The sequence below is a fragment of the Lonchura striata genome, chromosome 6 (genome assembly GCF_046129695.1).
Source record: "Lonchura striata isolate bLonStr1 chromosome 6, bLonStr1.mat, whole genome shotgun sequence".
In the NCBI taxonomy this organism is placed as follows: Eukaryota; Metazoa; Chordata; class Aves; order Passeriformes; family Estrildidae; genus Lonchura; species Lonchura striata.
In genome coordinates, this window is record NC_134608.1 from 2,067,297 (window position 1) to 2,094,779 (window position 27,483).

The following is a 27,483-nucleotide window of genomic DNA, read 5'->3' on the forward strand; positions in this document are numbered from 1 at the left end:
TGGAGCAGATCCTCAGTGGTGCCTTTGCAGATGGCCTGGAGCACGTTACGGACATCAAGCTGGAGAAGTGCATGTACATACAGGACGAGTGTCTGCAGCGGCTCAGCGAGACCAGCAACCTCCAGAAGAGTCTGCAGCAGCTGAAGATCATTTCCTGTGGGAATGTCACAGACAAAGGCATTCTTGCACTCCACAAGCTGACGTATGTGAGCCACTGAGTGCTTCCACAGCTCCCTGCTCCAGGCTCTGGGGTTGGGATGGTGCTGCCTGCAAGGGCTGCAGTCTGCCTGTGGCAGGGCTGTGGGGTGGGCTCGAGGGTAAGTAATGACCAGCTTGGCTGCTGTTCCTGACCCCTCCTGCAGCAGCTCTGCAGGGCAGGGTTTGGCTGTGTCCTGTAGCTTTTAGTGCTTCTCCACCTCACAGCTTCCTGCCATTCCTTTTGTACCTCAGGGTCGGGGTGCTCAGGAATGGGGCGCAGTTGGATACTGCAGCTAAAAATCCCAAGCACCCACTTCAGAAACAAACTTCCCTTAGAACCATTTAAAATACCAAAAGTTCCAGTCACCATTTAAAATACTCGAAACAACAAAATTCTTATGCAGTAGAATAATTTCTCCAATTTCTCTGTCAGCAATTCAATAGTAGTCGCCCATTTTCTTTTTGAATATTTACAGGAACCTGGAATATTTGTATCTGAGTGACCTTCCTGGGATCAGAGAGAAAGAAACGACCTTCCGTGTCCTTCAGCAGGCACTGCCCAACCTGGAGCTGGAGCTGGATTTGGAATAAACACAGCAGCACGTGACTGAGATGTATGTGATTTCCTAGGATTTATCTCACATTGCATAAATGAGGTTGTAGACACCACTGTATTTCCAGTAAGCCCAGCTCTCCCAGTCTGGCCTCAAAGGTGTATGTGACCTTTTAAGAAATCATGCAATTAATTTTTATTAAGCCTAAACTCAGTGGTGGATCAACAGCAGACAGGGCAGGCCTCTGCACACAGGCATCTGTTTCCTGTTTTTCTAGGAAGCTCTGAATACCTCAGTTAGAAGTTTTCAGTATTTTATTGCATGGAGGCAAAGTGGCAGTGGGGGAATGTTGGGGTGTGTGGTGTTGGTGCTGTTCCCTCTGGGAGAATCACGCCCAGTAGGTGGGTGCTGATTTAATAAAAGAGGTTCTGGGTCTTTTTGTGTTCTTCACACTTGGGAGTTTTGTCTGGTTCAAACATCTGCAGGCAGGCAGGGTCACCCCCTCAGGAGCACGGAGCTGCTGAAGGGAGCACGGCTCTTTGTGCAGGAGCAGCAGCTTTTGGCACGGCCTTGAGCACATTTTTGCTGTGTGCTGATGGACTGCTGCAGTTCTGTGCAGCTCTGGAGTTGCATCCTCATCCCTCCTGATAAATAAAAGTCATTGAGAATTGCTGAGGTTGGAAAAATCCTCGGAGATCATGGGAGTCCAGGTGTTCCCCCAGCACTGCCAAAGCCACCACTGACACGTGTCCCTAAGTGCCACATCCATGTGGCTTTTAAATCCCTGCAGGGATGGTGAGTCCACCACTGTCCTGGGCAGCTCTGCCAGGGCTGGACAACCTTTTCCATGGAGAAATTTTCCCCAATATTCAATCCAAACCTCCCCTGGCCCAGCCTGAGGCCGTTCCCTCTCCTGTTCCTGGGAACAGAGCCCTACCCCCCTGGCTGTCCCCTCCTGGCAGGAGCTGTGAAGTTGTCAGGGTCCCTCCTGAGCCTCCTTTTCTCCAGGCTCAGCCCCTTTCCAGCTCCTTCAGCCTCTCCTGGTGCTCCAGACCCTTCCCAGCTCTGTTCCCTTCCCTGGACACGCTCCAGCCCCTCAATGCCTTTCTTGTGAGAGACTCAAAACTGCTCCCAGGATTGGAGGCAGGGCCTCACCGGTGCCAGCACAGTGGGAATGGCTCATCCTCAGGGAGAGCACAGCACTGTCACTCAAATCCCTGGGTTTGGGCAAGGGAAGGGCAGAAGGCAGATCTCCAACCAGCCAGATGCACAGTGCTGTCTCAGAGATGGTTTTCCATGTGTAAGGAAACAGAAGGGCCACAGGCACACACAGGACGTGGCATCTGTCCCACTGAAAGGGCTTTATTATTGTGGAACACAAAATGTACTGGCAAAACATTTTTGCTCTAAGTGTCAGTAAAAAGAGGATGTTCTTGCCCGGTAATAAAGTTTTATATAGCAAAATACTCCAGTAAATTGGAAAAAGCTGTATTTCTTTTATCCAAAATCATCACAATATTGTATTCTGAGATGCTACAAATCCCAGTCGTTCTAATACAAACACTTAGGTAGAATTCCTGCCTGTGTCTGGCCATTGTTATAAATTACATCCATGATTAGTTTTGATAAAATCAGGTTTGTAACTACAAGCAAGTGCCCTCACTCTTGTCAGAAGCAGAATTCAAGGATGAAACTTGCAGAAGCTCTGAAAAGACTAAAGACAGAGCAGGGATGCTGTTGCTCTGCTCTCCTGGTGTCCCAGCAGCACTCTGAGGTCTTCGAGCTCTGAAAGGGCAGGAGTGAGCCCGAGTATCCCTGGAGCAGCCCCTCCCAGCCTGGGCTGCACCAGCACAGCTTCGGCCCTTCAGCAGCAGGCACAGCTCCTCCCAGAGCAGGGACTCGGGCCCAGCCCCACAGGAGGGACTCTGTATTTGGCAAGGTGGAGTTCTCCTGCCAAGTCTGAAATGCAGGAGACAGCTTTAAATGTCATCCTGTAAGCACTGGGTGGGGGTAATCCTGAACCAGGAGGCAATCAGGAATTAAAGCAGAATGCATTTGCCTTCGTACACTAAGATGAGCTTGGAGTTCTTTCTGCATCACTTCCTCTCCATCAGTGACCCAGAGTAGAGGACAGATCACTCTGTACGTGCCATAACTTTTAGTCATTTAGTTTCTCACTGTGTATCCTCCATTTATAAATCCTGGATGACTTTGAACAACTGAGTTTTGATCTGCCACCTGGTCAGATGTTTGGGAAGTGGTAGTTTGATTTCCTTGTCTTGCAGCAGTTCTTCTTGCTGTCCAAAGCTGGGAGAACTTTGCTGCAGGTCAGCTGAGGCAGGTGCTGTAACTAAAGGACAGGTTACACCGTGTATATTTGTTTGGAATGGGAATAAAGCACACATGGAATCAATTTTTACATGGAATATGAGCAATAAAACTATCCCTACTGTAACCCTGTACTTTCCATGCTAAGATTCTGGGGTTTTGTGACCGGACTGCAACTAGAACAACTCATTAATGAATTCCATTAGGCAAGAAACATCCCAGGTCACAGGAATGGAAGAGGCCAATCAGTCTCTACAGAATTGACACTGTAGCAGTTCTCCATCCCTCACCTCCAACCTCCCTGCCTGTCCCAGCTCAGCTTTAGAGCTGCCATGGGGAATGCGGCTCACAGGAATAAAGAACTGTGGAATGAGTTGCATTGTGAGGCTGGATTTGGGGACTTGGGATGGAGTCGGAAAAGCCGGAGCAGCAAGGAGACAGCTCGGCAGATCCAGCTGCAGAAACACTCAGTGTGTAGGGTAAGGTATGGAGCTGTTACAAACAGAAGTTGTGTTTATTCCAGCTCCATAATTCAGGATTAAAAAGCACCTGAGTACTCAAACCAGCCACCAGAGTGTGTCCAGTTTGTCCAGCCCTCCTGCTGCTCTTTGTCAGGAGAGCACATCCCTGGATGAACCTTGCTGTGACAGGGCTGTGCTGTTTATCCCCAGTGCCCCATGGAGCCGCAGTGCAAAATCCAGTTTGTACCAAGTTACTCTTTAGCCAGGGCTTGTTTTCTCCTCAGGATACAACCAGGAGCAGCCCAACACCCTCACCTGCCAGCACAGCCCACCCTGGGAGCCAACAAAAGGACAGCCCCTCCTGATTGGAATATTAAACAGCACGGAAAGCTTACCCCTGGCACGTGCTTCCGAGTCAGCCTGGCTGCTTTCCGAGATCTCTTCTCGTGCTCTTTGCCCAGCTCTGCTGCCGCCCTGAAGCTGTCAAAATAGGGCTGCTGCAGCAGCTGCTCACAGCTCTGCCTCTCCGCAGGGTCCATCCGAAGGCAGCCCTTCCAAAAGATGGAGATCACACAAAACGCTCCTCACACAGCCCTGCTCAATTCCAGCTGCTATCCACAGTATTCCCACAGGTACAAGTGTTCATCATTTTTAATGGACTCTAAGGGCAGCTTTTCAGAGTCAGCATGAAGCTTGAGGAGCAGCTAATTATCCAACAATTACAAATATTAATCATGGAATGGTTTGGGTTGGAAGGGGCCTTAAAGATCATCTTGTTCCAAGCTCTGGGCACACCTTCCACCATCCCAGGCTGCTCTGAGCCCTGTCCAGCCTGGCCTTGGACACTTGCAGGGGTGGGGAGTGCACAGCTGTAGCAGGAATTGTGGCTCAAGGAGGAGGTGCAATCACATGGGGCACCAAACCAGGTCTATTTTCCAGTGAATCTCTGGTAAGTCGGTCCCAGACTCTCACACCAGATGATTTGTTTATCCCAGTGCAGGGCTCCTCCACAAGCTGGAGCTTCCTTACCTTCATGAGAGCCAGTGCAGAGTATGAAATATTGGGGAATTTCATTTCCAATGGTTCCTGCAGGGGAAAACAACAGTGAATGGACTCATATTAGCAAACTCTTCATTCATCAGGGTACCAAGACCCAGCTTTCCATAGGAACATGACCTGTTCTTCACAAAATGCCTCCATCACTCCGTGTGCTCAGAGGCCTGGCAGCTCTGAGGATGTGCCACCAGAAATGGGAGAAAGCAGCAGAGATCAAACACTTTCTGACTGCTTTTACACAGGCTGTAACTTAAAATGTCATGAGAGGTTCAGCCACCTCCAAATAATATTCTGGTACACACTGGCAAAGTAGAGGACAAAGCTTTTGGATAGGGAAAAAACGCTGCACAGCAAAGGGTGGGGAAGGGAGGGGAGTGCAGCTGGAGGCAGCTCTTACCATGCTCTCAGGGTCTGGAATTCTTACCCCACTGAAGAACTGGTTGGTGCTGAACACTTGCTGGTGCCTGGGAATGAGATCCCCTTTGACCAAGAATTTAGAAAAGAAAAAAAAAAAAAATTGGAGTAATTTGCTTAATTTTACAGTGCCTGCATTGAACATGGTTGTATCCTCTAACAAGGCTGATGCCATCCAAGACAGCATCTGTATCACCAAGTGAGCCAAGGCCGTGCTCTTTGGTGACAATTAATCAATGTCCATTTGGGCCATCAGTGATCCCTCACCTGTGTGACTGCTGAAGGCAGGGCCACAAGAGGGCCAGCTTCAGGACAATTTAACTCCTTTTGGGTGAAATTCTCTTTGGATACTCCTGAGGGTGCTGTACAGGACAGACCTGGAACACAGCCCCACCTGAACCTGCTGTGGCTTTTCCCTGAGCCAGCATTTTGAAGCTTAGAGCAAGGAAAATGTTAAAATCAAATCCATAGCAAAGGAGCCAGTACAATGCCAACCCCATAATGGCACAGCTTCAATCAAAGAGCTTTGCTCTGTGAACACTGCCTCACTCCAGCACCTGGATCCAACAATCAATGGGAATTTCCTCGGGCTGAAACCCTGTCATTAAAAATAAATTATAACTGCCTAACACCGGCATTAATGAATTCTGGAGAATGAAGCAATCAGTGATGAACTATTTTTCTAGCTAAGGAGCTTATCCGTTTAAAGCCATTAGTCACCTTTGTAGTTTCATAAACTGTTCAGTTAAAATTACAACTCTGTTCATTGCAACAAATATCAGTGAAAAGGTGGGGGTTGTTCATTGTCACCCAATAAATCAGCTGTTACACACCAAAACTGCAAAGACTCAATGGGACAGGATTAGTTTAAGTGTTATGGGGGATAATGACTCTTTTATTTAACAAATAAATACGGAGTGGCTCCTAAATTAATTGATGAACAACAAGAAACACGTGGAACAGACAAGCAGTGATGTTCACACTCCCCTTCCCAGGCACACAGCCCTCAACAGGCACTGACAACACTTCTGAGACCTCCAAAGCTGGGATGAATTGAATCCAGCTGTTTAGGGACCACTTTGTTTGGTACCAAACCCTGAAAAACACCTCAATCTTTTAAATCTTTATGCAAAACATTCTTGGCCCTTTCTGATACAGGCACTTCATGTTTTTGTCTATGTGGAGACAGCTGAAGTTGCTGGGCTCCCCCACCCCAGCAGGGACCAGGAGAGGCATCCAGTGGTCACCAAACACATCCCACATCTTTCCTAATCTGCCCTGCACCAAACCCAGCTTCCCAGAGGGTTGAGACTGCAGGGATGGTTCCAGGCACTCTGCAGGCAACGATCCTGGTTCTCAGCCTGGTCCACTGCGAGCCGGTTAGCACATGTACACAATGGCAGGAAAAGCCAGCTCCTTCTTAAGGCCAGGAACCCCTCCAATAAACCAGCACCTTCTAAAGGGAGCGATCTGCTGGGTGAATTCCCGCTGGCTACTCCCCACTCCCGCACAGAGGGAAGCTCCAGTGCTCCCTGCTGGGCACGCTGCAGCGCTGCGGGTGCCGGGGCCACTCACCCAGGGTTCTGCGGATCAGGTACAGCTGGTCCGCGTCCGACTTGCCCGGCCACAGGGGCGTCCCCGAGAGCAGCTCGGCGAAGACGCAGCCGATGGCCCACACGTCCACGGGGGGGCCGTACTGCGTGTCCCCCACCAGCAGCTCCGGGGAGCGGTACCACCGGGTGGCCACGTAGTCGGTGTAGTAGTCACTGGGACCAGCTGGCTCGGGGTCAGGGGAGAGAGACACCAACAGAGGAGCGTGGGGTCAGAGCGATGCGGAGGAGACATCATCACTTGTTACATTTTGGGGCACCGCCTGGGCAGGCCAGAGCTGCAGGAACGGGGTGAGGCACTGGCCACCAGCAGAACACAACTCTGGAAACACTCAGGATCTGGTAAAAATCAAGACCGTGTTTTCCTCCAAATGAACATGTGCAGAGCTCCACAGCAGTGCCCTGCAGCAGCCAGTGGGCAGTTCTCAGAACCCATGTGATTTGTCTGAAGAGGAGCTAAAAAAACCCAGATTAGGGGGTTTATTTACAACGGAAAATGTGAAGCCATTGTTTGCAGAGGCAGCCAGAGGGGCTTTTCCTGCCAGAGAGCTCCAGCTGTGTCTCCAGCCCTGCACAAACAACGGCTGGGCAGCTCCGAGACACCCAAGGCTGATTCCCATCTCCCAGTGGCAGCACCCACAGCGGCCCAGCAGGGAGCTCAGTTTGTTTACAGATGTCACCGCGGTGTCTGGGCTCCCTCCCTGTAAGGTTTAGGAATCTCTAGCCAGCCTTCAGCAGAGCTTCCCTGGGCAAACACACCGCTGGCATACAGGAGGATCTGCAGTGCCCCAGACACAGATAAGTGCGGGTTGGAGTGGCTCACCCCACGCTCCCAGGACATCAAGATCAGCACTCACTCAGTATTCGAGCAAATCCAAAGTCACAGAGTTTGATGACCGAGTGCTTTGTTATCAGGATGTTCTCTGGCTTTACATCCCGGTGGATGCACTGGAAGAAGAAAAAGAAGCAAGGTTAGAAGTATTTAACCTGGCCCTCAGATAAATTTAGCCACACTCCCTTGCACTCTGTGCCAGGCAGTCACTCCTGCTGAAAGGGAAGCTGGAAGGATTTCTGAGCAGCAGGACAGTGACCTGCCCATAGCCCACCTTTGGGAAAATCCCTGTGCAGGCTCCCAGCTTCAGCTGCCAGCTCTGCATCCCCTGGACAACGCGGAGGCAGCTCCCTGAGCCCCCCGGGAAGCTCCTGATGAATGATTTTGCTGCCAAAGCTCAGCAAGGGCTCTGCTCAGCACAGGTGAGACACATCCAGAGCTGTGTCCAGCCTGGGACCCTCCAGAGAGGGAAGATGGGACTCCAGTGAAGGGCCACTGCAATGGAGAGGACTGGGGAGTCTGACATCCAAGGAGAGGATGATGGAGCTGGGAGCATCAAGAAAAGGCTCCAAGTGAAACTCTTCAATGTGCATTAAATACCTGATGGGTAAAGGAGACTGAGCCAGGCTGTTCTTGGTGGTGCCCTGGAAGGACACAGACCATGGGCACAAACTGAACACACAGGAAATTCCATTTAAACCTAACCAATTTGTTTTATCTTTTTTACCGAGGACATGGCCAGACACCCAAACAGATTGTCCAGAGAGTCTGTGGAGCCTCCAGCCTTGGAGATACTGAAATCCTGACTGGAAAAGTTTCTGAACAGCCTGTTCTAGCTGAGCCAGACTGACTGGAAGGGTTGGATGAGGAGATCTCCAGAGCCACCTTCCAACATCAGCAATTCTGTGAATCTTTGGAGGTGACCTTGTCCTTCACAAAAACTGAATTTGGGCTTGGCAAAGAATTTCTGCTGATCAAACTAACAAAGACCTTTATTTCTTTTGTTCTACTCAACTCACTGGGGTCTCACTCATGTTGTCCCTCTCCCATCATCACCTCAGAGCAAAGCCCTTGGACTTTCCTTGCTAAGCTGGTGGTCAATTATTGTGCCTCCTCCTGAGAAGTGAAATGCTGCTTATGAAGCCACTGTCATGGAGCTCCAAAAAGGGCAGCTGCATAAAGCCTCATTACCTGTGATCTACAGCAGGTCAGGCTGCAGCATCTCACTGTTCCCTCTGCTCTCAGACTCCATGCAGTCTTCCAGACTGAGCAGGGGAACAGAAAAAAGACAAAAACCAACAAATCCTGGAAGCAGGAGAGACCTGTGGCGAAGTTCCTGAGGCTCAGCTGGACGTAATTCTCTCAGCAAAGACAGAACACCCATTCCAGGGCCATCTCCTACCCCACTCTTAAACCGCAATTGTTGGCAGATGAACAAAAATAGACAATTCGAGCTAAATTTGCCTAAAGAGCTTCTCCAAAAGGCTCCTTTTCCTCCCCTGCTTCTTAAAATGTTCCCACTGAAGTATCTGACACACACACAACTCCTGTCTCCCTCCAGAGAGCAGAGGAGGGAGTAAAAAGGGTTTACTGTGTCTAAGTTTTGAAATCTTTTCACTGGTGCCATGATTCAACCCCATGCCAAGTGAAGGACTTTCTGTGAAATCAGCAGCAGTTTGCTCAGGTCCCAGCTGAGGAGCTGGTACGGCAAGTTCCTGAAGGTCAGCAGCAGTGCAGGGCCCAGGGAATCACACCAGGATCATTCCCATCCCTCCTGGAAGCTTGTCTAAGGTCCTTGGAGCAAATCATTCCCTGACAGCCAAGCCAAGGGGCCTGTGGTGTGACAGTGAAGGCAGCTAGTGTGGGTATACACCAATATTTCAGATGTGTTTGCTGTTCAAAACAGGAGATTGCACCTGACTCCATCCCAGGAAAGCTCTGGAATCAGAAAAATGCCAACAGAACCCCCCTCTCTCTTCCAAGGCCATGTTCCAGCAATCATTAGTGCAAGTCAGGGGACTCACATTGTGTTTATGGCAGAAGTTCACAGCCTGCAGGGTCTGCCAGGTTATGCTCTTCACCAGGTACTCTGGCACCCTGTTGGAAAAAAATCACAGTTTTATTTTAGCCATTGATAATAAATTCACTATTTCAAGGAAAATGAGTGCTGGCATTTACAGGGATCTCTGAGCAAAACCACCAGGGAAGTCAGGAAACACTTCCAAAGGCAGTCAGTGCAACAAGGATTTATGTCTGGTCACAGTCACAGCCAGCATGGGCTGCCACTGTGACCACACAGCCAAGTGTGAGAGTCCATATCAGACCCTGCCCTAGGATTCCTGGCAATCCTGAAATGCCAGCAGGAATTTCTGCCTCCACAACTCTCGGGGCTGGAACTGCTGGAGTATCCATGGTACAGATACACAGAATGCTGCCATGGCACTGATTGTCCAGAGCGGAGAGGTGAAAAATGAGCCAGGGAAGGGTGCTCAGACAAGAGTATAAAGCTCTGCTTTGGTTTGGATCCCCCTCCTTCCCTCCCACAGCCAGCAAACACTTCCCAGTCCCCTCTCCTTTCTTTCATTTACTGGGCAACAGTTCTTCAACTTCCTTGGCTGTCTGTAATGGTCTTCAACAATCCCAGGAAAGGCAGAAGTGACAATCTTGGCATTTTCCAACTTAAACACGATTTTATTTCACATGTTTAATGCTGAAAAGCTTCTGATTCATAATAAAGAAAAAAAACACCCAAAAATAAACAAAAACAATGCAAGCCTCAGTTTTTCTTTCAAGCTTGGCTTTCACTTTGTGCTGTCAGCGGGTCAGTGACACACTGCTGACACTGTGAGTAGAGATTCTTTGCAGAAACATCCCAGAATGATGGGAGTGCTGCTGTGACAGCTTGAAAAGGGGATGGAGTTGGTCAAATGAGCTGCAACCAGCACGTGCCCACCCATCTTAACCTGACCACAAAAGACTTGACCATCTGCCCTAGCAAAGCTGAAAAGCAAAGCATGCAGCCAGCTGTGACATGTTCCTTCACACTGGAGCTGTTCTGACCAACAGTCAGCAAATGGGAAGCATTTCCTTCAGGGGAGTTATCCATCCCCTCTTCAGATTCCAGGGGAACACGTTCAAGGTGGGGTTGGCAGCTGCTGGGCAGCTCAAAAGCTGTCAGCTCTGTCCCATGCTATCAGCATGCTCCATTCTCCTGGTGCTCCTCACCGGGGAGGAAGGGAGTCAGTAACAGCTCTTGTTTACTCAACCCCCCCATCAGCCTCCTGCAGGCAAATCCACAGCCCCAGGCCTGTGGAAAGATTTACGGACCTGTGCTCAGCAATTCCACAGCACCAAGGCACCTGGATAATCAGGGACAGTGGGAGTGGTGTTTACAAGGTGTGGACAGAACGATCCCTGTGTGGAGCTCACGCTTGGTGCAAGCACCTGCTTGAAGAGGAGTTTTTGCAGACAGGTGCAGGCACAGCTCCTGGGAGCTCTTCCTCACTCTGGAGGGCTGAAAGTGTCCGAAAGCATAGATGTGGCACTTGGGGACAACAGTTTAGTGGTGAACAAGGCAGTGCTGCATTAACAGCTGGACTCGATGGTCTCAGAAGGCTTTTCCAACCTAAATGATTCTGCAAGTCCCCGATGCTGTATCCGGCTGCCCAGTGGCCACAGTGATGGGAGCTGTTGCAGAGGATAGATAGATACGATTGTTATTTTAGCTAGCCGGATGTCACTTCTACCCTTGGATGAATCATGGAGTGAAATGGACTCTTCCATCCCACCCCGCAAGAGATTGTGGTTCATCCCGCACCTCTGTACCTGCCCCTGAAGCATCGGAGTCTGTAACCCCATTGGCCCATGCCTTGTCCCGGCCCACCTAGGAGCCCCTGAAAAGGGGGCTCCGAGCGGCCATGCGGCCTCTTGGATTTCCTCCCGCTCTTGGATTTCCTCCCTCTCTTGGCCCTCTCCTCCTCTCTAAGACTCCCTTCCTCCCCGGGGCTTCCCCTCTCCTAAACCCTCCGTTTCTATCTTCCCCTCCCCCATCCTCCTAAGCCCAGCCACGTGCTACGCCTGAGAGCACGAGGCTTGGGCATCCCTGAATTCTCCAATAAACCTCTTCCCCCAAGAGCAAGCATCAGAGATCTCTGCCTCCCTACACCCCCACCGTGCAACAGGAGCCTACTCATCCCACAACTGGCGCCCAACGTGAAAGAAAAAGGAACCCACGAATCTCGACACCTCCATGCACGGTAATTACCTGTGATAGCCTCCTCTTCGCTCTGAGCACAGGCTGTCGTTGCTAAGCAACGTAGAAGCCTTATCTCTTTAAAGTTTGCCGAGGCATTTTACCCTCAAGCACCATCGCCTGTGAATAGCCGGCTTTTGGAGCTCTTGGGACTGCCCGAGCAAGGAGCTGTGAGCTGGTGGCACGTGGCCACGTTAAGAGAGCGCACCGAGCACTGCCTAGCACTGCCTGCGCTGGAAGCCCCGAGGGGGGAGGTCTGAAGGTCCCGAGCACGGAAAAGCCGTCCGGAGAGACGCCCGGAGCTCTGAGGGGACCTGTGCAGAGTCCTGAGGAGAGGATCTCTGCTTTTGCGAATTTGAGGTGAGCTACACAGGTCTAAAATATGGGACAATCCCACTCTACCCAAGATAGAGATCTCTACAAACAATTGAACTGTCTTTTACGTAGTCACAACAGTAGTTTGCCTAAGAAAGAGTTAAAATCCCTTTTGGAATGGGTCCTGCCCCACTTCCCTCATGCGGATCGATCAGCCGCCTTTACCAAAGAATTCTGGGACTCAGTAGGTGATAAGCTTTTTATTGAGATTTCCAGGAGAGACACCGTTGCCTGCGACCTACTCCCAGCTTTTAGAGCTGTGGCCGAATTGTTCGTTCCGCGAAAGCCGGTCCCGGCCATGTGGCCGGCCCACGCGGCTGCTGACGGCCCCGCCGCGATCCCCTTCCGCCCCGCCCCTCTCCCTCCCGCCGCGGCCCCAGCCGCAACCGCCGCGGCCGCCCCCCTGAGTGACGCGGTTCCCGCCGCCCCGGCCCCTGCGACCCCCCACCCAACCCCCGCGCCGCGCCGCCGGGCGCCGGCCCCCGCGGCCGCTTCCACCCCTGCCGCTTCCGCCGCGACCGCGATCCCACCCCCAACCGCCGCGGCTGCTCCGGCCCCCGCGACCACCCCCCGCACCCCCCCGATCCCCGCGCCGCGCCGCCTGCCGCCGGGCTCGGCCGCCCCCGCCGCGGCCGCCCCCGCCCCTCCCGCCTCCGCCGCGATCAGCCCCGGCCCCGCCCCACCCCCCGCGGCCGCCACTCCTGTCCCGGCCCCCGCGGCCGCCCCGCCCCCCCCACTGACCGCGGGGCTTGTGCCCGCCCCGGCTCCCCCCGAAACCCCCCTAGCAGCGGCTGTTGCTACTTTCGTTGGCTCCTTACAAAGCACCCTCGCCGCGTTTCTACACACGCTCGACCCAGCTCTCGCAGCCGCCGCCTTGCCGCCGCTGCCCACGCCGGGAGAGCGCGTGGCCACGCCCCCAATCCCGGACGTGCGGCAGGAAGCACCGGGAAGCCCGGCGCCTCCACCCCAGCCTGAGCCGCGGCCACGGGGGGACACCCCGGGTCCCCGCGCCGCGACCCCGTCACCCCCCACCCCCCAGCAACCCCCCCGCGGAACGTCCCCATCGTCAGCGGGCTCCGGCGGGGCGGCAGACGCGGCCGCCATCTTGGTTCGGCCGGCGGACCACGTGACGCGCCCCGCGCATGCGCGGTTCGCGGTGCCCCCGGTCCGGCCAGTTCCTGCCGCCTCTGCCCCGCCGCCGATGGAGCCTGCTGATCCCCACGCCGCCCGTGCCGCGATGTGCGATCAGCCAGAACCCCCGAGCCCAGCGGCAGCGCTGGCAGGACCCCCGGAGCCGCCAGAAGGAGCCCCACCGCCGACGCCGCGGCCGAGAATTACCGAGTCACTTCCGGGTTTGCCGCTAAAGCCCTCCGTGCCGGGTGCCCGCCCAGAACTCCGGCCAGCCGCGCAACAAGTTCTCGTCACCCCACCGCCGCCCCTGCAGCCCCTGGATGCCCCCACTTCCTCTCCTAGGCTGCATCCACATTCCAGAGCTGCAGCCTCAGCTTGGAGAGAGCCCTCCACATCCTCAGGTTTCTCCCATGAGCCTTTGCTGACAGTCTCCACTCCTGCCCCTCTGCCCCAGCTGTTGGCAGCTGCTGCATCTAATTCACAGCTTAGCATGCAGCCAGGGAAAGAGGAACAGCACCTGGCAGCTGCTTTGACGAGTACAGGATCCATGGAGAACTGTGCTAGCCCTACCAGTACCACCCCTGCTGCCCCAGTTTCCCAAAATGCTCAGGGGATCATTGATGGCCTCCAACTGATGGACAGGCATATATCCAAGCCTCATGGTCCCAGAGAGTGGACGGCTGTCCCATCTCTGGACAAGAGAGAATTCCTAGTAGCGGCAGGAGATAGTAGCTTCCATTTCTCCTATTGTTACCAGCTGTTAGGGGGTACCATAGAAAAGACATCTGAGGCCCTAGAAAGCAGCTTATTAAAACAGAAGAGGGGAATATATAAGGCCACACCCCAAAATAGGTTCAGCAAAGACCCATACGCATACAATTTTTCAAATTGCTGTATAGGACAGCCTGACATCCCCATTTACAGACACTTCCTGAACAACAAAAAAGTAAAAATAAAAGTCTTGATCAAGACCTCAGTCACAGGACAAATAGAAAGCCCATGCAACCTTGTAACGTGGGAGAGAGGGTTTGCTTGTGTCTCTACAGGCGAAGGACTCAGATGGACCCCGGCAAAGAATGTAAAGCCATACACCGAAATCTGGCAGTGCCCTCACCAATGGCAGTGACTTTGCAGGTGCAAACCAAGAAGCAAGCGCTCAGATTTGAACTGTGCTAAGACGAGATGAAAACTACCTGCCAGAAACAATTCAAGACTATGGACATTTATTTTCACATGCATGTTAATTTTGTACCCTTGTTACATTTGTTCTCTTATTTCAAATTTTTGTATTGAGATTTCACCTATAGGTTAACCAAAGACAAATGCCTGGGTAACTCTGGCCAAGACTGCAAGCTCTGATACCATATCTCTAACTGATACAAAGCTCTAATAGACTTTTTCAGCCTAGTCAATTATAGAACCTTCCTCAAAAGATTTTAATAACACTACCTCAGTTAAATTCTTCCATTAGACTAAAGCAGTCAAAAGGTTAAAATGCTCAATCAGTAAAGAAATAAATGCCACCTCAATTTCAATTAATAATCTAGCTAAACAGTTTATCTGGAGGTTTGAGCTCTGCATCTTGGCTGAAGGAACTCTGTAGAGTAAGCTTGATTGTTTTAAGAGTAATAAGTATAGTTTCAGTACCAATATGTTATATACCCCAAGTTGTGCAAAAATAGTAATTAAGTCTGTATTTACCTTTTCAAAAGTTTAACGAAAAGGGGCAATTGTTGCAGAGGATAGATAGATACGATTGTTATTTTAGCTAGCCGGATGTCACTTCTACCCTTGGATGAATCATGGAGTGAAATGGACTCTTCCATCCCACCCCGCAAGAGATTGTGGTTCATCCCGCACCTCTGTACCTGCCCCTGAAGCATCGGAGTCTGTAACCCCATTGGCCCATGCCTTGTCCCGGCCCACCTAGGAGCCCCTGAAAAGGGGGCTCCGAGCGGCCATGCGGCCTCTTGGATTTCCTCCCGCTCTTGGATTTCCTCCCTCTCTTGGCCCTCTCCTCCTCTCTAAGACTCCCTTCCTCCCCGGGGCTTCCCCTCTCCTAAACCCTCCGTTTCTATCTTCCCCTCCCCCATCCTCCTAAGCCCAGCCACGTGCTACGCCTGAGAGCACGAGGCTTGGGCATCCCTGAATTCTCCAATAAACCTCTTCCCCCAAGAGCAAGCTTCAGAGATCTCTGCCTCCCTACACCCCAACCGTGCAAGAGGAGCCTACTCATCCCTCAGGGAGCAGTGGAAGGGGCAGGACACAAGCTGCCCCCAAGCCCCGGGATCGCTGCTCCCCGGCAGCCAGAGCCCTCCCAAACGCTCGGCTCGGCGCTCCCGTCTCCGTGGTGAGCGGGGCTGGGCAGGAACGCGGCTCCCACGCCGTCTTTGTGCCAAACCGCAGTAACACAGAGAGTCCTGGGCGCCGGGCTGAGAAACCTCTGGTGCAATTAATGAAATTCCTGTGAAAAGCAGCAGCACGGACACCCCGCCCTGTGCCAGGAGCTCCCGGGAGAGGGGCACTCACCCGCGGGGGTGCTTGTCCAGCTCATGCAGCACGGTGTGCTCGCAGTACTCGAACACCAGGTGCAGCCGCCGCTTCCTCCTGAACACCTCCAGCAGGTTCACCAGGTTGGGGTGTTTGAGTTGCTGCAACACACGGGGGGTGGGCTGGTCAGGGACTGCACAGAGAAAAGCTGTCGGGCACAGATTTGTCCTGCAGGGTCACAATTCCTTAAGCTGAACCATTTCTACAAGCATAGCTCAGCTACAGCTCAGCCTCTCTGTGCTTATTGTGGGAGCTGACCTAAACGGGTGGGCAACAAGCTCTTCCCAGTGCTCATCTAGCCCTGCCCTCTGGAAGCCCCAATATCCCCCTTGTCCTTGGATATTGGGAAGGAATTCCTGGCTGGGAGGGTGGGCAGGACCTGGCACAGGTGCCCAGAGCAGCTGTGGGTGCCCTGGATCCCTGGCAGTGCCCAAATCCAGGCTGGACAGGGCTTGGAGCCACCTGGGATAGTGGAAGGTGTCCCTGCCATGGCAGGGGGTAGAATGGGATGATCCTCGGAATCCCAACCCAAACCATTCTGGGATCCTATGGTTTCAAGAATCTGCAGATTCCCACTCCACATCCCTTGGCTCCTGGCCACAAAAATCCCTTGGTCTGCAAGGTGTTTACTGGGCAGAAAAATGATTTATCAAGGCCCATCATTTTCTACTGATGAAACACAATCTCACTCCATCTCTGATAAACGGGAGTTGCCTAAGCCAGGAAGTGCCTCAACAAACAAACAAACAAACAAACAAACAAACAAACAAACAGTTTATATTTGCAGAGAAAAAGCTGGAAACAGTCAAACAGGTCTGCACTTGTTAAAGTCAACAGTGCCCCAACACAGATCCTGCTGTGCCTGGCTGTGGTGGCTTTGGATCCTTAAGGATTATGTAGTTCCCAGCTGCTTTACAAGGGACTTTTGCCATGATTATTTTCCTTTTCAGATGTTTAATATCACTTAAATCTTAATGTAAATCTAGCATTATTCACTGAAATAATATAGCTACATGTCCTGTGTTTACTCTGGATAGGAGAAAAGCTTTGGCTGCTTCTTCCAAAATGTAACTGAAAAATAATTATGCTTTTTCCTAGATGATTGCTTTCCTAGGATAGCAATTATGTGCAAACTATGAGCACTCTGGAAAAAGTGCAAAGGGGACACTTCCCATTTCTTGGAACACAAAGCTGAGGGTACAATGTGCCATCACCCAGCAGCAAGTTTGTAACAAAGAAAAACAAATATTTTTTTTCACACAACACATTCTTAAAGCCTCAGGAAACTATGGAGACCAAATGAACACACAAGTTCCAAAGAGATGGGACAGAGTCCCAAAAGTCTGCAGATGCATGAAGCAACAGGCACAGCCTCTGCTGCAGAATCCTTGTCCAGAAGCTGGGAGTGTGAAAGGAAACCTTACCCGATCCTCTTCCCCTTTCTCCCAGGTCTCTCCTTATTTCTGCATGCTGGATAGACCTGGCGTGTCTCACTGCAGATACTCCCTGCTTTTATTTCATGGGGAAAATAAAGCCAGAGGCTGAAGGAGTAACCCATTTGTGTGCGAGGATGAGCTCTCACAGAGAGGTGAGGAAAGGATCAGCAGAGACAAGGATCAGGCGCTGGTTCTGCTGTCATTTCCATGAGGAATACCCGGCCCTGCACAGCCCCTGGCATTCAATCCACAGCCGGATCCTGCACAACCAGGGGCTCAGATGGGGCGTTTGAAGGAGGAGCTGGGGCAGATTTATCAATTGTGGAGCAGGAAGAGCTGTGTCCCCTGGCTGTCCCCCTCCTCACGCTGACTTAGCCTCACTTTTTGCCCATATTGGCTGTAACTATTCTGGGGACTCTCCTGGACGCAGAGGGGTCTGTGACACGCACCAAGGGCAGAGCTGTGCCCACAGCGGCCAGGACATCGCTGGCTCCATGGGGAACAGAGGTCAGTCCCTCTGTGCAGGTCCCAGGTGGAGGGCAGGAATCCCCGGCATCGCCAGCCCTGCACCAGCGGCTGGGACATTCCCTGGCACCGGCTTTCTCCCAGAGGAACCGACTCACGGAGCACTCCACGGCGCTCCTTCACACCCTCCGCTTCCCCCTCACGACACCCCCGTCACCTCACAGATGCCCTCATGCCCCGTCTCTCCGTGGCTGTCCTCACACCCTGCAGCCACACGATTCCCTTCGCGGATGCCCTCCCAGCCCGGCCCCTCACGCCGGTGCCGGCAGCTCCCTCAGGGCTCCGGCCATGGCGGCGGGGCCGCTCCCGCCGCGCCGCCCACCTTGAGCATGCGGATCTCCCTCAGCGCGATCTTGCGGATCACCGGGTCCTCCTCGGGCTCCAGGAACTTCTTGATGGCCACCATCTGCCCCGTGTCCTTGTTGCGGCACTTGAAGACCACGCCGTAGGAGCCCTGGCCGACCTTGCCCAGCTTCTCGTAGCGCTCCATGGCCGGGCAGCCCCGCCGGAGCCGGGGCGGGCCGGGCTGGGGGAGCCTCCCCGCGGGCACGGCGCCGGGACCGCCCCGGGACACCGGCACGGCCGGGGGAAGGCAGGGACAGCGGGGCGGGCCGGGGGAAGGCAGGGACAGCGGGGCGGGCCGGGGGAAGGGAGAATGGAGCAGCCCCGGGGGAAGGGAGGGACAGCGGGGCAGCCCCGGGGGAAGGGAGAGCGGGGCAGCCCCGGGGAAGGGAGAATGGAGCAGCCCCGGGGAAGGGAGAATGGAGCAGCCCCGGGGGAAGGCAGGGACAGCGGGGCGGGCCGGGGGAAGGAGAATGGAGCAGCCCCGGGGAAGGGAGAATGGAGCAGCCCCGGGGAAGGGAGGGACAGCGGGGCAGCCCCGGGGAAGGAGAATGGAGCAGCCCCGGGGAAGGGAGAATGGAGCAGCCCCGGGGGAAGGGAGAATGGAGCAGCCCCGGGGAAGGCAGGGACAGCGGGGCGGGCCGGGGGAAGGAGAATGGAGCAGCCCCGGGGAAGGGAGAATGGAGCAGCCCCGGGGAAGGCAGGGACAGCGGGGCAGCCCCGGGGAAGGGAGAATGGAGCAGCCCCGGGGAAGGCAGGGACAGCGGGGCAGCCCCGGGGAAGGGAGAATGGAGCAGCCCCGGGGAAGGGAGAATGGAGAACCCCGGGGAAGGCAGGGACAGCGGGGCAGCCCCGGGGAAGGGAGAATGGAGCAGCCCCGGGGAAGGCAGGGACAGCGGGGCAGCCCCATGGCGCTGCCGGCCCCACACGCCCGCTCCGCGCCTCACGGTCCCCCCGGGCTTCACGCCCCACATTGCCGAGTTCGTGGAGTCACAGAACGGCTCCCGGACTGGGAAGGAAGGGATTTTAAAACCACCCTGCCGTGATCATGTTGTCTTCGTCCCTCTCTGCCTTTCCACAGGATCGCTAGGTTTGACTCTGTTTTCCTGCAGGGGTGGAAAAGGGAACATCCTTCCGCAGGGTCGGCCCTTCCCTCTGGCACCTGGAGGTTTCTCTGGAACATCTTCCCACTGCACTGTTCCAGAATCTCAGGTTTCTGTCACTGAATGGGCTCCTGCCAGCAGCCAGACCCTTCCTTTGGTCAAACTTTTCCATCCCTGACCATCCTTTTATCTTTCCTGGTACAACCGTCTGAGTCCCTGGATCCTCATCCCTCTCATCCCCTGACCAAGGTGGCCTTTGTGGGTGCAATTGCTTTAGATATTAGATCTGAATATGACTGTGGGCACCCCACTCCATCTCAAGCCTCTTCCCTCCCTCCCCAATCCTTTCCTGAGGTGCTTCCCAACTCTCCCAAACTCACAAAGATCCACTAATTATTTTTCTTCCCAAGCCAGGTTCAGGGATGTGCAGTCCTCATATTCAAGACTGACCCCCAGAGATACCAATCTCCTGCAGAGGAAGAATATTGCTGTATATTTATTCATAAATATAATTACCAGTAACTGGCAGTTGTGCTGTCCAAAGCCACATTCATTACATTCTTTTTTCAGCCTCCTTTTCCCTCTACCTCAGCAGATCCCTGAAGACCTGGAATACAGGTACAGCACCTGAAGCACCTGCAGCAAACAAAGCCTGAGGACAAGGTGTAAACTGCTCTAGATCCTGCCGAGACTGAGCTGTGTGTTCTACTCTGAGCAGCCCTTTGAAGCCCACCAGCCCCTGCTCTCTGCCCAGGTTCAAGGCAGCCAGCCTCTGCTTTTCCAGCCAAACAACTCCTGAGTGATTCCTCAGTGCTCCCAGGTGACTGGGCTAGGAATAATCTGTCCTTGCTCCTGTGATTTCTCCCTGCTGTGCAGTCCCCGAGAGCTGCTGCTGGCTCCCTGCAGTCCTTCCCACAGCAGCCACAAAACCTGGAGCCCAGCTGGATCCTCCCCAGATCCCTCTGACAAGGCACTGCTCCCAGCGAGTCACCACGGCACGGATCAAATAAAGCAGTTTATTTGGCATAGACTGAACTGCAACAGAAATTCCCGTGGAACAAAGCCTGGTTACACAAACTGAACGAGTGCAGTTATGAGTCTCAGTTACACCTAATGACTAAACAAGGTAAAAAAAAGCACATTTCAGAGTCTCCCAGTCTTGTCCTTTCCATCCAGAGACACCGTGGCTCCCCTAATGCGATGTACCTTTCTTCTTTAAAGAGATGTCAGCACAATTCCAGCTGTATTTTTCACTTGCAAGGAATTTGGTTAGGAAATCCAAAGAGATGAATCCACAGACTGCTCTTCCCATGCTGTTTGTACTTCCAAGAGCTCTGGGAGCCTGTTTTAAGGCTTTCAAGTCAGGTACGTGACCTCGTGCATCCAGTAATTAAAATTTTGATAAATGTTGAGCGAGGAAGGAGGGGTTGAGCAAGCTTTTGCTTCATCACCCCCGAGCTCCCCCTGTCAGGCTTTCTCAAGCCTGGTTTAAATTCCACAAAAACAAAGGTACAGACAATACCAGACTAAATTAAACAGTGAAACACAAATTATACCGATCAGAGTCACCGAGGCTGGCTGGAACACACAAATCTGCTCTGTGGTATGGAACAAAAGTGAGGTTTTACACTAGGAAACAGCATCTTGCAGATCATGCCAAAAAATGCCACTGTCTATGAAACCAGCACTAAGCATTTCACAACATGCCATTAGAAATGCTTCAACAGCTAAGAAAGGCTTGATTAAACGAGGACTTTCCTAAATTTATTCTTTAGGATCCAGCAAAACATCAGCAATTCGTGTCAAAGAAAAATACTTTCAGCTCGTTATGTCTGCATGACAGTGTCATGACCTAAGAGTTATTTACTCCAGTTATTCCCCATAAATATTCAGATTTTATTTACAGGTTTCTCTAGTCTTTTAGAGATCTCCTTTAAGTGTTTTCAAAGATGAAGCTGAAATTACCTTCTGTAGTGAATGAGGTAAATTAAGAAGTGTTTGCTCTACAATATCTACATCTGGTGCTTCACTTCACCTTAATTTTTGTTTTAAAGACCAGAAGAGGCACCATTTGAGGTTAATCACCAGTCACTGTTACTTGTGGGAAAGTAATTTCAATACTAGAGAACTCTTTTAGAAGACAAAAATCACGTCCTGCTTTTAATACTGCAGATCCAAATCCAGCTGACCATCCCTAAAGCACATTCCTCATGCTCTGTGGAGTGATTTATAAATTTCATCTGTACACTTACTACTTATTAAGCTTTGACACAGTGTCAGAACTGAAAAGCTTGACTTGATTTGGATGCCAAGTCAGCAAGAATTAGTTTTAATGACAGTGGCTAAAATGCTAAATGTGTGCAGGGCTGTTTTCCCCTCTGGACCTTCCCAACTTGCAGCTGTCCTGAGCAAGGAGACGTCCCCAAGGGATCATGTGGGCCCAGACAATTCCCTGTTAAATTATGGATCACAATGCCAACACAGCACCAAACCACTCCCAGCTCTCACACACCTTTCCTGCTCTGCCCAAATGACCTGGGAATTCCAGCCTCTCCTTCCTAGGCAGCAGATCTCAGAGCTGATCAGGCATTTAATTAAAAAAAACCCTTCAATTCCAATATTTCAGCTCGGGAGCTGCTGCTGCACCTGCCTGAGGAGTGTTCACATCAAAGCCAGCAGGGTAATGTGAGGTAGTAAAACCAGATGCTCTCCTGGAGTCAGTCTATATTTAATGGTACCTCAAGAATTTTAATTAATGAGGAAGACAGAAGGAACCGATGCGACTCTTCAATGGAGAAAAGAGAAAGGAAAAAACAAAATTGCAGTTGACCAAAAAGTGATCAAAGCTTGGATACAGAATACTGGTTCTTATCATGTTTATTTATGCTCACAGCTGGGGCAGCAGCCATTCCCAAAGCACAGCAGCTGGAATGCTGCTCAGGCTCAGCTGTGGCTCCAGGCTCCCCTCTGGAACAGCATAAATAAACCACACGTCGTGGGCAGTTGGATACATGATACTTTCATTCATTAAGGATGATGACCTGCTACAATTTCCACTTCATGTCACAAGGCTTATCCCTAATTTATGAAAATAAAGCATATATGTTTTGTACATTTTTATATATATATGTATAAATATATATATAAAAAATACACACTGCCAGGCAACTTCACACACATGCACACGCACACACACATGGATATTGTACACAGCCACCCAGGAGCAACGAGTCTGATATCAATATTCTACTTTGTGTACACACACCCTATGTCTAGGAAGTAAGAAAATCCCTTTTATGGCAATTCTGCAGGCAGAAAAATCAGTACAAAATATTTTGTTGTACAAAACTGCATTTTTTTTACATGATCACCCAACATGGTAACACACCCCTCAGTAATGCACTACATCCCTACAAGGAAAAAGAATAATCAAATCTTTATACAATTATATAAAAAAAAAGTAAGCTGCTCTGCAACCTTTCTTTGCTAAAAGTTAGACATTACCCCATCCTAGCAGCAGATTAATAAATAAGGATTAAATAGTCTATTATACAAAGCCATACCCAATGGCAGATTTAAAACCAAAAAGCTTTGCAGATACTTCCACTTCCTACACAAATCTTTGTTTTATTAAGAATAAGACTCAGTATAAAACAGGGCAACAGCCAGCACTAGATCTGTATCTACAGAATAAAAGGAAAACCCAAGGGAAGGGAAATATTTAACAGTTTATGGCACCTTTACTGCCGAACACGTTTCAAGGCTCTGTTTCCCTAGAACTAACGAGTAAAGGGCTCTTTATCTCAGCTTTTATTAAGCAAACTCGACATAACCAACCACACAGTGGCAAGAGACAGAACCAGCTGTTCCCAGCTGCAAAAATGGATTGATTCCCACCCTAAAAACCAACACAACTTGGGTGTCAGACGAGAAGCAGCAAGTCCCGGTTTCCCGGCGCTCCTGGGTCCCAGCGTGGCCAATTCCCTCTGCTCTAGGGGTGAGTGCTGCTCAGTAACTGTTTTCATGCCCAGCCAGGATGTAGAGGTTGCTGTGAGCTGTGGGGTTTTCTGTGGGCCTGCTCTCCAGCACAACCACTCTGCAGCCAAACACAAACGGGACCCACAGTTAGGGGCAAAGAACAGATCTTGGTGTAACTCCTGAGGAGGGAACTCAAGGTTTCTACAGATTGGAGATAGAGGTTCTCCCAAGTATCTTGGGTGTTTCATTCTTTAACCAGTTCCCTCATTTTCCAGCATCACTGATGAAAACACTCAAGGACAAGATACAGTGGAAGGGAACAGGATGATTTTTAAGGTCCCTTCCAACCCAATTAATTTTGTAATTCCATGATCCCATCATCTGCAGCCCAAATGTTTATCCCTCCTACATCTTCTGATAAGCAACCTCAACAATTCTCTTCCCTCCTAAATATTTATCACCTCATGGTTTCACAGGGATCACTCAACCCCATCTCAGCCTTTGTCCTGCTGGATCACGTTCCTGTGGGTCACTCTGGAAAATGATTCTCTCCCTGTTTTGGCACACTCACCACTGTTGGACCTTGACCATCAGCTGGTGTGGTTGGGCCTTTGACCTCCCCTCTCCCTCCCAAATGCTGAGCATTTCTCTGCACCAGCTCCTGTTGTTTTTAGGATTAAACTTGTCTCTACTTTTTGTTTTCCACAAAGAGTTTCCAAGTGAAGCCTCTGAACAGCCCCTGTCCCTGATCCTCACCTCTGCACCTGAGCAGTTCCAGAGTGATCCAAGGTAAAAAAGTGACTCCATATCTCACTGGAATGGCAGGAAACTCCTGCTCATTTGTACAGAGATGAAAATACAAACCAAAGGGTTTGGCAGTTCCAAGGCCTGATGAGGGAGCAGAGGATCAGGGATTTGAGAGCAGGAAATATTCAAGGCTCTAAGCCACCTGCTCTAGTGGAAGGTGGCCCTGCCCAGGCATGGAACAAAGTGAGCTTTAGGGTCCCTTCCAAACAAACCAGTCTGGAATTCTGTGTCTGAGGTGATTGCTGGACTCATCCCTGTCTATTCCTACATTTATCCCTCTGGCTGGCTGAGAATCCACAAGTGAGTTATGTCCAACCTGGAGCCTGGGGCAGCTTCTGCTCAGGCTGCAAACCTGGGGACAGCTGCACCTCTTCCCACCTGTGCAGCTGGAAAGGATCAGCTGGATCTTATGGAAAATGTGTGGATTTGGATCACTGTGACTAAAACCTGAGTGAGTTCTGGTTTGCTATTTCCAGAGCAGCCAAGGTTAATTTTAACTGACTGCTGCTGAGGTAATTCCCAGCTCACCAGGACAATCCAAAACCAGGAGCAGGCTTTTCCAGAAGTGCACTGGGCACCCTGCAAGCCCAGAGTATCTCTCCTCTCTCCCTGACACTTGGTACCCACAGACAGAGCTGGGCTGGGCTGGAAGCCAGGCCCAGCTGGGAACTAGAAAAGCTGGTTTAAATAAAACAAAAGGTTTCTGTTTCTGCAGGGGGATTACCTGTCTGAGCCCAGCAGACGGAAAACCCTGGTTTCATCAGATATCTCCTGGGTCACCTGCAGAAAAATGCAGATATTCAGATCCATTTCAGCAGCACAAGGAAATTTATTGGTCTAAGTTGGAAGGAAAGAAACATTGAAATGCAATTTAATGCAAAGTAGAGGACTGAAATGGATAAATTGATTTAAGCATGGTGGAATGTGAGCAGTCTCACTTGGGAAGCAGAGATGATGCCTCAGGTTTTAGCTTTTATATTTTCACATTCTGTGCTGCTTTAGTGTGTGGGTCTGGGCTCCAGATCAGGGGATGCTGAGCTCTGTGCACAGAGCAGGGACACAAAACAATTCCTGCTCCAGCTGGGCACCAAGGACAAATGAACCAAACCTCAGCCCAGGAGCACAAACAGCGTGGGCTGGAGAGAGAAAAACCAGCAGGGTGGGACTGATGGGCTGGAGCTGGAATGGGACAATGAACTCCAAGGTGCCAATGGAGCAGAACTGATCCCAGGGAGAGCCCCGGGAGCGCTCGTGCATTTTGGGACCATTTTGGGTCATTTGGGTGCAGCCCTGGCTGGGCTCTGGTGCTGCCCAAGGTGGACCCATGGGGGAGATCCTTTAATAAATCCCTGCTTTGTTCTGTAAGTCCATCCAGCCTCTGCTCAGAGCAGCCTTCTCAAGGCATCAGAGAGAGAAGCCAAAGGATCCAGTGGTAAAAAAGGAACAGGAGGAACTAAACTGGAGAGGCTGGAGATCACTTACTTCATCTGACTTGAAGCTCTTGCCCTGCATGCCATGTTTCCAGAAGGCCAGCACGCTGTCCTGAAGGCACACTGCAAAGGAGGGACACATCACACCCCATTCCCTGCATCCTGGTTTTCCCAATGCCTCTGGAGAAGCCCTCAGGAAGTGCAAAAACAAACACTGCCAAGCAAAGCACCGTGGGCTGCTGGAAATGACACATCACCTGAATTATTACATTGATTTCAAAACAGATGAATGATGGAAAATGGGAGTTTTCCATTCAGGGACAGAGAAAGCACAGAGCTGCCAGCTCTGTGTGATTTAATTCTGTGACTCTGAGAGTTTGTTACAGCAGAAATTCTTGTTTGACAGCTAAAATTCAAGTTTTTAAAACTCCTGTCCTGTCTAAAGACAGCAGGTTGAGAATTAGATTCAAATATTATTACCCTGATTATTAAGAAATGGACGTGCTATTATTTGAAATAAAATCTTAACTTTTAGAAGGCTAACACAGAGTTATGTATTACTAAACCACTTTTTCCTGCCCAGATTTTGTTCTCATTGCTATGGAAATGACCAGAAACCAGCCAGGCTTTCAAGAGTGAGTTCTTAAACCCCTGAGAGACACCAGAGCAGCAAATCACTCACCCACTGACTCGATGCAGAAATCAAAGCTCAGCTCAGAAGCCAACTTCTTGCTTGACTTCAATTTCCCTTGTAAATTCACTATTTTCACAAATCCTCGGGAGAAAGAGAAAAAACAGCATTAAAACCCTCAGCTGAAAAGGATTTAAGTGTAAAATATGAATTTCATCTTTCAGGCACAAAGAAATACCCAAATTTAACATCTAGAGCATTTGCCTAAAATGAACCCAAGAGCATCTTTGTCTCAAAAGAAATACAGGAAACTTTGTACCACTTGGGGTGGTTTTACACTGACAGAGTGATGCACACATGAAGAGGGGAAGTGGAACTACAAAAGCCAGAATGAAATCCCATTTATTCAAACTGTCTTTTTGGAAATATTACAACACAAATTAATAATGTAGGGAGGAAAAAAAAAAAAAAACAACTCATGGTGAAGCTCAAATCAACAACTGTAGCAACCCAAGTTTTGCACGAGGTGTGGTGAGTTATCCAAGAGATTTTTGTGTTACTCACTGTCCAGGCAGACCAGGACAGTGTCTCTCTCCAGCTGTGTCACGTGAATGGCATCCAACTGCTGATTGCCTGGAGAAAAAAACCAGATTATTTTGTATTTTATATCACAGCAAGAGACTGTGCCTCCCCTCAAGCTCTTGTCACTCTGCTCTTGTTATTCTGGTTTTTTTTTGTTGTTGTTGTTACTCTGATTTTTAAAGGCTGTAAGATCCCAGAACGTTCTGGGAGAAGCACAAAGCTCTCTGTTCAATGCAGGTATTTAATAGGAAAACACAATTTTTACTGGATAAAACACATTTTATGCTATGGTTTAGCACAGCTTCCTCCATAGAGGGGCAGCACAATAAACAAAACGACTTTTAATTCCTAAAAACCCACTCTTTTCCCATAAATCCACATCTGGAAAGATTATTGGGATGATAATAAACTAGTTTAAGAGATTTTTTTTTTTTTCTAGTTTTTACTAATGAAGTTGTTCCTACAGCTGCTAAAAAGCAATACTTAAAGGTAAAAATGTACATCCAACAAGGGAAAGGAGAAAAGCAGCTGCAAAATATCAACCAGGTCTTAAAAACAACCCAAATCTTTGCTTTTAAAGAGCCAGCTGAAGATAACAACCCTCCCCCAAGGACTGGAAAATGGACAAAAATTCGTTTCTGGGAGATTTTATGCAGGAAAGGAGGGGAAAGAGCAGGATCCCAGGAAAGAGCTTTGAATGACAAAGGAGAACCCAACCAAAAGGGTCTGACTGATGTTTAAGGGAATATAGCAAATAAAAGGTTTTTTGTAAGGACAGTTTGTACTGATGTGGGGCAGGTAAGACCAACAGAGAATCAGGGAATCACAGTTGGGATTGGAAATTATCTTAAATCCCATCTCATCCACCCCTGCCATGGCAGAGACACC

The 27,483-nt window shown here is 50.7% G+C and overlaps 3 protein-coding genes across 5 annotated transcripts in view; 1 reads left to right on the forward strand and 2 right to left on the reverse strand.

Annotated features, from left to right (window-relative positions):
• DMAC2L (distal membrane arm assembly component 2 like) overlaps nucleotides 1–2,216 on the forward strand; it is a 4,344-nt gene extending 2,128 nt beyond the window's left edge. For both annotated transcript variants that reach the window (XM_077783871.1, XM_077783870.1), the window contains 2 exons: nucleotides 31–202; nucleotides 675–2,216. In XM_077783871.1, coding sequence (XP_077639997.1) covers nucleotides 31–202; nucleotides 675–789 — 287 coding nt within the window. In that variant the 3' untranslated portion in view covers nucleotides 790–2,216. The remainder of the gene's footprint in view (nucleotides 1–30; nucleotides 203–674) is intronic.
• On the reverse strand, nucleotides 2,090–18,262 carry CDKL1 (cyclin dependent kinase like 1). 2 transcript variants are annotated; one of them, XM_021536071.3, is made up of 9 exons: nucleotides 18,045–18,262; nucleotides 15,741–15,862; nucleotides 9,478–9,550; nucleotides 7,479–7,569; nucleotides 6,587–6,787; nucleotides 5,022–5,077; nucleotides 4,571–4,627; nucleotides 3,937–4,092; nucleotides 2,090–3,102 (listed from the first exon to the last, which is right to left on the reverse strand). In XM_021536071.3, exons 1-9 carry the CDS (start codon nucleotides 18,210–18,212, stop codon nucleotides 2,995–2,997), a joined length of 1,032 nt encoding a protein of 343 aa, XP_021391746.2. In that variant the 5' UTR covers nucleotides 18,213–18,262; the 3' UTR covers nucleotides 2,090–2,994. The 2 variants fall into 2 exon arrangements, with proteins under 2 accessions (XP_021391746.2, XP_021391745.2); XM_021536070.3 differs by having other exon boundaries at nucleotides 4,995–5,077.
• Nucleotides 18,263–20,169: 1,907 nt separating this feature from the next.
• Nucleotides 20,170–27,483, reverse strand: part of MAP4K5 (mitogen-activated protein kinase kinase kinase kinase 5) — a 60,138-nt gene continuing 52,824 nt past the window's right edge. The window contains exons 28-32 of the mRNA XM_021536073.3: nucleotides 26,578–26,646; nucleotides 26,065–26,157; nucleotides 25,435–25,505; nucleotides 24,677–24,732; nucleotides 20,170–23,263 (exon numbers count right to left, since the gene is read on the reverse strand). Of these exons, the coding sequence (XP_021391748.2) occupies nucleotides 23,176–23,263; nucleotides 24,677–24,732; nucleotides 25,435–25,505; nucleotides 26,065–26,157; nucleotides 26,578–26,646 (377 nt within the window). The 3' untranslated portion in view covers nucleotides 20,170–23,175. The remainder of the gene's footprint in view (nucleotides 23,264–24,676; nucleotides 24,733–25,434; nucleotides 25,506–26,064; nucleotides 26,158–26,577; nucleotides 26,647–27,483) is intronic.

What these genes read in the sequence shown, in the direction of transcription:
- CDKL1 (XM_021536070.3), bottom strand. Translation starts at nt 18,212, where the DNA reads ATGGAGCGCTACGAGAAGCTGGGCAAGGTCGGCCAGGGCTCCTACGGC. An exon ending in ACTTCTGCCATAAACACAAT is followed by an intron (nt 7,570 to 9,477) that starts GTGAGTCCCCTG and finishes TTCTTCTTCCAG; the next exon opens with TGCATCCACCGGGATGTAAA. An exon ending in TTCCAGACCCTGAGAGCATG is followed by an intron (nt 4,628 to 4,994) that starts GTAAGAGCTGCC and finishes TTTCCCCTGCAG; the next exon opens with GAACCATTGGAAATGAAATT.